A 10,962-nucleotide genomic window follows, 5' to 3' on the forward strand; every position below is an offset into this window, starting at 1 on the left:
TATGAGACTTGTAGACGTCTGTATTATTATAAGACTTATAGTTTGAGATTAATTATTTATAATCCATTTGGCAACATATTAAAATCCAATAGTACTAATGTTGTAATATCATAAAATCAGTCTAAGCTGACATATTTTGGTAGTATAGGCATTAGCCGTTGCCAATGTTGTAACCGCCCGGCAAATCCTACCATCCAAGAAGTTGCATCTTTTGTGCGATATTTCGTCCAATCAGTTGTGACAGGTGGCAACGGGAATCCTTCATTCATGTTTACCTGCACACAAAATAAATATCAGAAAAACACGAATAGGGATTGAATGTACCAAAAATGTGTTTCTAATTACCTGAACCCAATGATTTCCATTGACAAAGCCGATACAGTAAATGGATGCATTAGGTGAATGTGCACTCGTCATAGGAAAGTACCTCAAACTAAGGTGACCTAAAGAGACGAGAACAACGTTATACCGATTAGCTATTACATAGCCCAACTCAGGTAACGTCATCCATTTATTTGGTGGTTGTTGACCTAAAGTTTCTATCACCAACGATGATCTCACTGTTGGAAGGCGTTGACCAAATAAATCCTCATACAACTTGCTTCTAGGACCTATAATTTCTTTCTCCAAATCCCGACGAACCATTGACCATCCATTTGTGTCATAACCATGCAAAGATGCAATGGCTATAAAACCACAATTTCCATCATCTCTTACATCAACAATGTCATCAATAAATGGTCTGATGTAATCTGGAAATTGTACAATGTATTTATCAAATTCTCTATTTTTTGAGGTTTGGGATAGTTGTGAATATAACCTCTTTGAAGATTTTTTGAGAACTCAAATGTGATTGATCAACATACTCATATCCTGAAGGATCACGATAAACATCATATCCCACAGGTCTCTTCCCTTTTTTCTTAACCCCTCCTTTGGTTTTAATTTTTTCAGGCGGTGGACACATCTTTGTTGTAGTTGGATAAGCAATCTCACACACTCTGCTTTTTAATGCTCTTTTCCGACAACATCTAATGACCTCCACATTTTCCAAATTTCATCGATTGCATTTGTCATGTCTATTTCTGATCCATCATCTGCATCTATATCTTGATTTCCTTCCATACTTAGTTTCCCCCAATGAATATGAATAGCCTCAATTGGTATCGCATCACCACTCAATGTATATCTCCCTAACTCACAAGCACATGGTAACCCATATACTTTTCTATGAGTACATCCGCACTTTTGCGTATCGGTACCCACCATGTCAATCCTCAACCACTCTTCAGCAATCTGCCTCAATGCAGCTCTTGATACTGAACCACGCAAACTTGAATAAAAAGGACTAGTATGTGCATGCTCAACTTCATAAAAACTCTTCTAAAATGAAGCTCTAATGTTGCCCACTTGTATCTTGATATTGTCATTCATAGCCTCCCAACATTTACATAAATCACCTAAGCTATTCTCTAACATTTGCTTAAGTTTCCAATGCGCAGACTCCACCCTTTAAATAAAACAAAACAACTAATTATCTGTAATATTAATATAAAGAAACAATGTTGATAAAATCACATAAACATACCTATTTGTTGTTGTGTTGCCCAAATGTAACACTTGATTGATCCATGCTTCGATAAATCGATGTATGTGCGGTGTCAATCATGTGTCATTCACATAATCAATAAAACCTTTGGAGTCAACACATGCATCCTCAAGTTGTTTCAACCGTTGATGGTACTCCATCTCATCACTAGCCTTTATCAGTTCAAACCACATTTTCTCCACTGTTTCTCGCATATCATCCACAACATGTTCCTTACACCTTGATTTCACGTTTTTGTTGATGTGAAATCGGCAAAGCAAATCAGCTGTCTTTGGAAATATTGTTTCAATGGCTTTCATTAAAGCAAGATCTCTATCAATCAAGATTACTTGAGGACAATTATCCTGCTTGATAAACAACTGTTTCAACTTATCCAATACCCAACAGAAAGTCTCTGTCTGCTCAGATTCCATATAGGCAAATGCAACAGCAAATGTTAATTTAGTTGATGTCATACCAACTATTTCAAACAACGGTTGCCTGTACTTGTTTGTCTTGTATGTGCAGTCCATAATCAATACAATAGGAAACATATTCAACAACTTCACTGATTCTGGATGTGCCCAAAAAATATCTCTCACAACTTCTGACTCATCCTTTTTCCTACTCCAGTAAACATAACCTGATTCTTCATCCAACTTGAGCAATTGTTGCATTTCTGTTCTAGGACCCCTTATGTCTTTTTGTATCTTACTCTTATGTTTGTATATTTGCGTGATCCGAGTGACATTCTCCGGGTCACGCTCTTGCAATGACAATAATATGTGTCTTGGTGGAACATGGCGTTTTGTCAAATCAACAATATGTTGCTTATCATCTGTATTTAGTCGACTTACGAAAGCATGACCTTCAAATCTATCAGGTAAGCCGTGGTTGTGTACTCCGCATTTTACATCGATCTTCCATCCAGAACCATCTTTCGACGGTGTTGACCTAATTTTGAAAGGACAACTACATCTCTTACTAGCACTTTGGGTTTCGCTATCTGTTTTTTTTGTATTTTCCACCTCTATCACAACCAAATATTAATTTATCACTTCTTCCTCGCTTGCCTGTTTTGATATATGAACGAGCTATTATAACTGTCACTTTATTCCTGATTCCAACGTCCTTAATCCAACTTATCGTCTCTTCTCTTGTAGCAAATTTTTGACCAGTTACAAAAACATCAGTTGTATCCACACATGTTTGAGTTACATCGCATTTCTTCAAAGGAGGATCCACACCTAAATATATATAATTAATTTAGTTTAATATATAATTAAAAAAAATTAAAAAATTAAAACTAAAGTAATTTAAAAAAAAAAAAAGAAAAAAAATTTAAAAAAACAAGAACTGGAATACCCACAAAGGGGATATCCGGTTGGGAAAAGTTGAAACAAAACAAACCGGAATACCCATCCCTGGGATATCCGGTTGATGAAAGTTGAAAAAAAACAAACCGGAAAACTGCATGTTTGGTTATCCGGTTCAGACAAAGTAACAATCTCCACGTCTCTCCTTACCGTCCGTACAAACAGTAACAATGAAAAAATAAAAATTAAAAATAAAAAATTAAAAGTAAAAAAGGATAAAATTGGAATTTTTAAAAAATTGTCGGGGTATTGGGATAAACGTAGGGGTACGGGGTATAATTTTCAGTTATATTTTACTAATACAGCCCGATTATTTTTTTTCACAAAAATAAACAACTTGGGTCTTGCAGTATTCAAACAAAAAATAAACTAGTGTGTATACCCGTGCCTCGCACGGGACAAAAGGGAAAATGGATTCTCATCATTCTAAAAAGTTTGATTATTATTTTTAAAAGAAAAAATAAAAGATTAAATCCAAAACTATTATGATTTATTTATTAATCAATAATTAAAATTCATTAACAAAATTAAATTAAATTAAATGAATAACAAATAAATAAAATAAAATAAAAAAGGGGAAGAAGCGCCTCATTCCTTCAAAACTTTTTTTTAAAAAATTTTTTAACTATATTTTTTTAAAATTTTATTTAATAAAAACAACAAATAATCTAAATAGGATTTAATTTTTATTTTATTTTAAAATAATGAAAAAAAATTTTAACAAAAAAAAACAAAGAATTGTCCATGGTAAAAAAAGAATTATTATTTAATCAATGAATATGCCTGACTAAATAAAAATAAAATTAAAATAAAATCAAAAAACAAAAAAAAGAGAGCGCTCCATGACTTTAATTAAGATAACAAAGACCAAATCAAAAGCCACATTTGTTATTTTATTAAATTCTAACCATTTTCTAGTTTATTATAGTTTTTTTTTGTCTATAAGTATTATATTATCAAGCAGTAGTATTATTAGTATTATTGTTTGTTATTATTTATTACTGTCTCCACAAAAAAATATATTAATCGATAGTTGCTTAATCATCCTAGTTAATCGGTGTATGCAGTAATCATATTAATCTATATAAAATATGAAAAGCAAATAAAATACGGGTAGACATGAAAAATATGTCTATTTAGCAATCATAATTGTCTCATGTTTTTTTCATAACACATTTATAATTTAGAAAATTCGATGTACCTAATTCAGAAGTAAAATTAAAAAATTACAAAACAATACATCATTGATCAAAGTCAATAATCATTTTTGTCTATCACAATAATATTTTTTTTTCCTTTTATAAAAATAAACATACATGTAATATAAATCGATACAAATTTTAATATTAATGATCTCTGGGAATACTTAAAAAAATATTTAATACTTTATATTAGAAATTTAAACAATTATTCTCTCATTATTGGATAAAATTCTAAGAATCACTTATTATTAATATAAAAAAAAAGAAAAATTGATATAATTATTAAAAAATTGAAAATCATAATAATTTTTACAGAAATTGCTAATCAATTTTAATAAACACAATTGATAATAAATATAAATGTTTAATCTCTTCAATTATTTGATGAAACCAAATTTATTTTTACGTTTTAGATTTTATTAAAATTATCTAAAACTTTTAGAATAAAGAGTATTCTTTTTTAATAATGTAATCTCTTTATGGTAAGCACAATAATCTTTTGTATATATATTTACTTCATTCGAGATGGGAGCAGGATAATTTAAATTTTGAAATCTTTAAAATAGTCCATTTAAGAAAAGTAATTACCATAATAATCACTTCTAAATCCAAATTGAAACTAATTAAATCTTTAAACGCTATTTTTGCATATCTAATAATTTTAAATAAAATAATATTTAATTAGTATTACAAATTACTTATGACAACTTACAAAAACTAATGAGACATAAATATTTTACTATAAACTAGTACTTAGACCCGTGCGAGTCTCGGGTTAAATATTTTTTTAAGTAAACAAAATATTTAAAAAAACAGTTATAATTGTACAAATTTCACTAATAGTATATATAAAATGTTTATTTAACTATTTTTTAAATAAATAAAAAATTTGAGCATTTCTAATTTATTAATATTTTGTGTAAGTTTTAAAACAAATTAACTTGTTAAATAAAAAATACTACAAATACATATAAATCATTTATTTTATTAATAATTTAAACTCGTATGTGAGCATGGATTCTGGTCGGATACGCGCGTTGTTCACATATATAAATTAATGTTACAAAATTGAAAAATTAAATAAATATAGTTGAAAATTTGACATTAGAATGAAAATAATATCATTTTAGTGGTCATTACAATACCACAATTTGACACACAAAGATATTAATGAATTGTTTGGTATATTTTATATGCTTGAATAAATTATTTTGGCATAATAATGTTGTCATGGGATAGTACAATTGGTTAGTTAATTGTCCAACATGTTAAATACCCGTGCATTTTTATATTCAAATAGTACACATTAAAAATAATACTGGTGTGGTGTGGATCATGAAATTGTCACCAGTTTATTATTAAAATTCAACGAAATTACTACAAGATGATTGTATAAGTTTTTAAACACTATTGTTAAGAATAACTATTAAACACATATTTTATAAAAACAATTGTGAAAAATTAAAAAAAAAAAAAAAGAATTGATAGAGTTGTAATAAAAAAATGATTTATAAAATTTAATAAATGAGACAAATAAATATTTAAAATTAAAATTAATTGAAAATCAGTAGAAACTTAATTTTAAATTAAAGTCCAAAAAAAGAATAATCTAAAAGAATTAAGTTTAAGTATGGCTTAAAATATTAAAAAAATGAAAAGTCAATCGTATAACTAACATAAGTTCTGTATAACTGTCCGTGTGCGTTGTGTGTTACCTGTGCGATGGGTACAGACGTGACAGGCACGCTTTTGTTTTTAAAATGTAATAAAATAATAAAAAGTAATAAATATTAAATTTGAAGAAATGGTTGAAAACAATTTAAGACTAATTATATAATTCAATAAGGTTGAAGGTTGAAAATATATTAAATTTGAAGAAATATTTTGAAGATATATGTGATGAAATATGTAATAAAATATTTCTGCAAGATGATTATATAGGGTGGACATGCTCGGCAAAATGATTCTATATAGCCTGATCATACTAACACATATATTTGAAAATAATATTTATTTTAATGATCATCAAAATCCATTTTCATATTATATTAAATTATTGAATATTTATAATAAAATTTTAAAAAAAATTATAAAGAAATATTTATAAAAAATTTATTTTCTTAGATATCTAGCAAAAATAGACTTACTTAATTTTCATATATAAAATTTAATTTAAAACTGAATACTAACATAAAGATCATAGTTAATTAAAAAAAATATAATAATGAAAAAAATAGTGAAAACAATTCATAATAATAATAAAATATAACAAAACTTTGCCATTATAATTGGTCGTGTATCAATGATAGTCTTAGAAGGAATAGTAGCATAGATATTAATTTATAAACTGAAATTTAAACTATTAATTATTATTTGAGTTATTATAAAAAAAAAATAATAACATTCAAATTTTAATTAGACGCTTGCAACTCTCGATTAGTATAAATGGTTAATCAAATTCAAATATTTAAGTGAATGTCAGGAGAAGTTAAATATCTGACAAACTATTCATTGTCTTTCTATTCCATGTGTTTATATTTGCATGCACCACCATTGTCAGAACTCTTGATTTTATTGTACTGCTACGATGGGGAGTACTTCTCCACGAGTTTGGTTAAGTCTTCATCAAACTTTATTTCCATACTTCCTTCTCCCAGTGTCCCTTTTTCACAGCCGCAATTATCTCCACGTGGGCTTGGAAGAGCTTTTCCATTTCTTCAACAAAGTTCTCCATCTCATGGACTTCAACAAACTTAACATATACCTCCACCCTACATCCAATGACATAAAATTCATTGTCAGTCATTGAAATAAAACAAAATTAGTGTCATGTGCTAAACTTGAGACATGAATTGGAAAATATGCTCTCAAGGAAAGAAAATTCCGAACTTGAAGCATTATGATTGAAGTTGGAAGGAGTGAAACTTTAATATCCAAAAACAAAATACAAAAAATTTATAGACAATCATAAAAGTGGAATTGTGAGGTATTTCTCCCTCCTTCCAAAATCATCAACCACATGATATGAAGTGGAACAACAAAATTTCTTAAATCATTATAAGCAGTTAGCTTACTTGATTTCTTCTTGCACGGTTAGATTTTGAGTCAGTTCAAACTGGTGGTCAACAACCGAAATAGTAGAGAAACAAATAAAAGTTTGTGCATAATAGAGAAATCCAGGAGACACGCTTGACATTAGAGAAATTCTTTGGCCACCTCCCTATCTTCTAGTCCACCTCTGGTGAAAACCCCATTATACCCCTGACTTCGGAAATGAACTTCCGAAATGCATGAAAAAGGTGTTTTCGGAAGTTCATCTCCGAAAGCGCCTTTTTTTTTGAAAAAAATGTCTTATTTCGGAAGTTCATTTCCGAAACTACAATTTTGGAAATGAACTTCCGAAATAAAACGCGTTCTGCAGATTAAGCAGAACTCTACCCCTCCCCCAAATCATTTACCCTAATCATCATCAAACACTTCCATAGGCGAAATTTCTGCAGAAGCAAGTGTGAAGTAGCCAAACTCTTCTTCCAAACTCAACCAAACTCATCATTAAACACTAATTGGTAAGTTTATCATTGTTTTTTCAAGTTTTAGATCTATTTGATTAAACTATATTAGGGTGTTTAGAATCTGAAAAAATGACATTAAGATAGCTTAGTACTGATATTAGGATGTTTAGTAGGCAAAAAAATGGATTTGGTTTAGGTTTTTGGGTATGCCATTGGAGGTTGCAGAGAAGCTTTGCGTGGGGGTGTTTCGGAAGTTCATTTCCGAAAACACCTCCATCCCAGTTTTCGGAAATGAACTTCCGAATTGTACCAGAAGTTCATTTTTTTTTGTTTTTTCATTTGTCTCGCATATTAATCGATTTCGATTGTTTACAGGATCATGTCAGACCAGCCAGCACGCATCAGACAGGGGAGAGAGTCCCAGACTGCGTCGGCTAGACGCGAGCGGGCGGCGGCGCATCTGGCGTCGACCCAGGGACGGGGGCAGGGACGGGGACGTCGTGTCCGCGTTCCACAGGACTTGGTGGAGAGTTCATCTGCTTCAGGCTCTAGGAGTAGGCTGGCTCGGGTATCTTCTTCCCGCCAGCGAGAGGAGGAGGATGAGGATGAGGAGGAGGAGGAGGTCATACCGGATGTTGACCCTCCAGTCGGGGAGGAGGAGGAGCAGGAGGAGCAGGAGGTGGATAGCTTTCCGGGAGGGCCTTTTGACACTTCCCTGCTGATTCACTACCATGATCACGTCGCTCGGCGGATCTGGGAGGGAGAGGTATTTTTTTAACTTAGCCGTTTATTTGTCACCATTTTTTATAATTTTACCGTTTATTTCTCGCTTATTTGTTTTTTTTGTAACAGGAGAGAGAGCCATTGAAAATGGTGAACCACTCCAGGAAGATTTTCGGTCTGTTTAAACCAGCAGCTCAGTGGTTTAACGACCATGTGCGAGGTTCAGGGCTTTGCGGGCTCTGCATGACCGGGTACACCACCATCAGCACCGGCATGCAGGGGGCATTTGTGGAGCGCTGGCACAAGGAGACGTCTTCTTTCCACTTGCCGGTGGGGGAGTTGACGATCACCTTGCATGACGTCCAGTGTCTTCTCCACCTGCCTATTAGGGGGCCGCTGTTGGACCACTCCAGGATCCAGAGGGTCGAGGCCATTGAGTGGATGATGCACTATTTGGGCCTGCTGCACGAGGTTGCTCACCTGGAGTGCGTCTCGACTTCTGGGCCTCATGTCCGGTTCAACACACTGAGCCTCTATTTTGAGTTCCACCTGGACGCGGCGGTCGAGGCCGAGCAGGAGGGTAACGACCTATTCAGGGAGTACCACCGCGGCTGCGCTCTTCGGTGCTGGTACATGCATGTGGTAGGCGCTGCATGCTTTGTGGACAAGAGCGCCAGGTACGTCGACGTGGCCTACCTCCGCTATTTCATGGACCTGGATACCGTTCACCAGTGGAACTGGGGGGCAGCTACTCTGGCATATCTCTACCAGAAGCTGAATGAGGCATCCAACTGGAGGACGAGGCAGCTGGTCGGATCCTGCACTCTGCTTACGGTACGTTTGATTTTAACACATTCTCGTATTTATTTATTTATTTATGTTTCGTATTTATTTTTAATACATTATCGTATTTGTGTTTCAGAGTTGGATCATCTCCTACTTCTCCCGCATCCACGGCTTCGACATCGATCCTGCGTACGTTGACGCCATGCCCAGGGCCGCCAGATACGCCCTCCAGAGGGGGAACGATGCGGTGGGACCATACCGCCTGTACCTGGACCGCACGATGCACGACGACGTCACCTGGAGGCCATTCGCCGACTATGCTCAGGTTGTCCCCTTCGACGGGGTTGCTCTATATTCAGGCTGGTTGGCATGCGGAACCGGCATCATGGTCCGGTATCTCCCGGAGCGGTGCATGCGGCAGTTTGGGTTCGTGCAGATCATACCCAGGTCACCCTTCGAGGCTGCTCCTGACATAGTGACCAGAGTGCAGCTCACTGCCATATGGGAGGAGTGGCAGCATCATGTGGTACCGGAGGAGTACCGTCGCATGCGGGTCACCCAGGACTGGCACAGTGTGGAGGGGTACGTCACATGGTTCTACCAGGTGTCCCATCCTCTCTTGAGACCCGACGTTCCCGGCGCTCCTAGGCCAGCACACGAGGAGATCCTGGAGAACCGGCAGGCGGAGGATGACCACGCCATTGATCTCCTTCCGATCTGCCAGCGGATAGAGATGCTTGGGCGGGACGCGTTGCATCGAGGTGTCATTCATCAGGGCGGACCAGAGGCAGTCGCCGTGATGGAGATCATCGTCACTGATGCGGGCCGTGCGGCGGGGTACAGGCGGCAGAGGAGGGCCCAGGGTGAGCGGGTTAGGCACACCCAGTAGTGGTGGGGTTTATTCATTTTTTGATTTTGGATTGTATATTTAGCACACTATTTTTATTTATTTCGGTTTGTATATAATATTTTCATATTAGTATTTTTTTTTGTTTATTTATCATATTAGTGTTTTCAGTCTATCTATTGTTTATTTTATTTGCCGGTAACGTTTAATTAAAATGCGGTTGCGTTTAAGAAAAAACATAAAAAAAAAACACAGTTTCTGCATAATTCGGAAATGAACTTCCGAATTCACCCCCCATGAGGTGTTTTCGGATGTTCATCTCCGAACGCACCCCCCATGAGGTGTTTTCGGAGATGAACTTCCGAATCAAGGAAATTTTTTTAAAAAAAAAGCGCTTCGGAAGTTCATTTCCGAAGCAGGGGTAGTTTGGGAATTTCGCTGGGGGTGACCCCCCATAGGGAGGTGGGTAAAGAAATTTTCTGACATTACTCTTATTCCTTTACAATCACTTGTATTTAAATTAGTGGTTGGATTTGATCCTGCCCCCAACCCCTGTAAAGTATGATATTTCAAGGCTCCAAAGAGCTAAAACTCCACATGTTGTAGGCTGTAAGAACAACAGGTAAAATAAGTTTCAGAATTTAGAGAATAGTTACTGATTAAGACAAATAATTCAATATGAAAAGAAAATCGGGAAAAATCTCCTCATGTGTGGCCTCTAACTTGGACACCAACTCATAAACTATGATAGAAATGAGATTTATAATATTCCTCCCAATTGGAATAAAAAATACTATTCATAAATTGAAAATTTCAGGATGATGAAAAGTTCAAAGAACGGAAACGATAACGCGTTGTTATCCTTAAATCTATGGATTCATAATTTGATATTTAATTTGTTCACCACAACATACTATGTAACCACAAC

General features: G+C 34.6%; 1 protein-coding gene across 1 annotated transcript; it reads right to left on the minus strand.

The window, feature by feature from the left end:
• Positions 1–116: 116 nt before the first annotated feature.
• On the minus strand, positions 117–967 carry LOC131599574 (uncharacterized). Its single transcript, XM_058871903.1, has 3 exons — positions 844–967; positions 346–752; positions 117–275 (listed from the first exon to the last, which is right to left on the minus strand). Exons 1-3 carry the CDS (start codon positions 965–967, stop codon positions 117–119), a joined length of 690 nt encoding a protein of 229 aa, XP_058727886.1.
• Between the last annotated feature and the right edge of the window lie 9,995 nt (positions 968–10,962).

This window comes from Vicia villosa, linkage group LG1 (genome assembly GCF_029867415.1).
Source record: "Vicia villosa cultivar HV-30 ecotype Madison, WI linkage group LG1, Vvil1.0, whole genome shotgun sequence".
NCBI classification, from domain to species: domain Eukaryota; kingdom Viridiplantae; phylum Streptophyta; class Magnoliopsida; order Fabales; family Fabaceae; genus Vicia; species Vicia villosa.

Coding starts and splice junctions, on each gene's coding strand:
- LOC131599574 (XM_058871903.1), bottom strand. CDS start 967: ATGTGTCCACCGCCTGAAAAAATTAAAACCAAAGGAGGGGTTAAGAAA. Junction 753..843: donor TGTTGATCAATCACATTTGA/GTTCTCAAAAAA, acceptor TACAATTTCCAG/ATTACATCAGACCATTTATT. Junction 276..345: donor ATGGAAATCATTGGGTTCAG/GTAATTAGAAAC, acceptor TTTTGTGTGCAG/GTAAACATGAATGAAGGATT.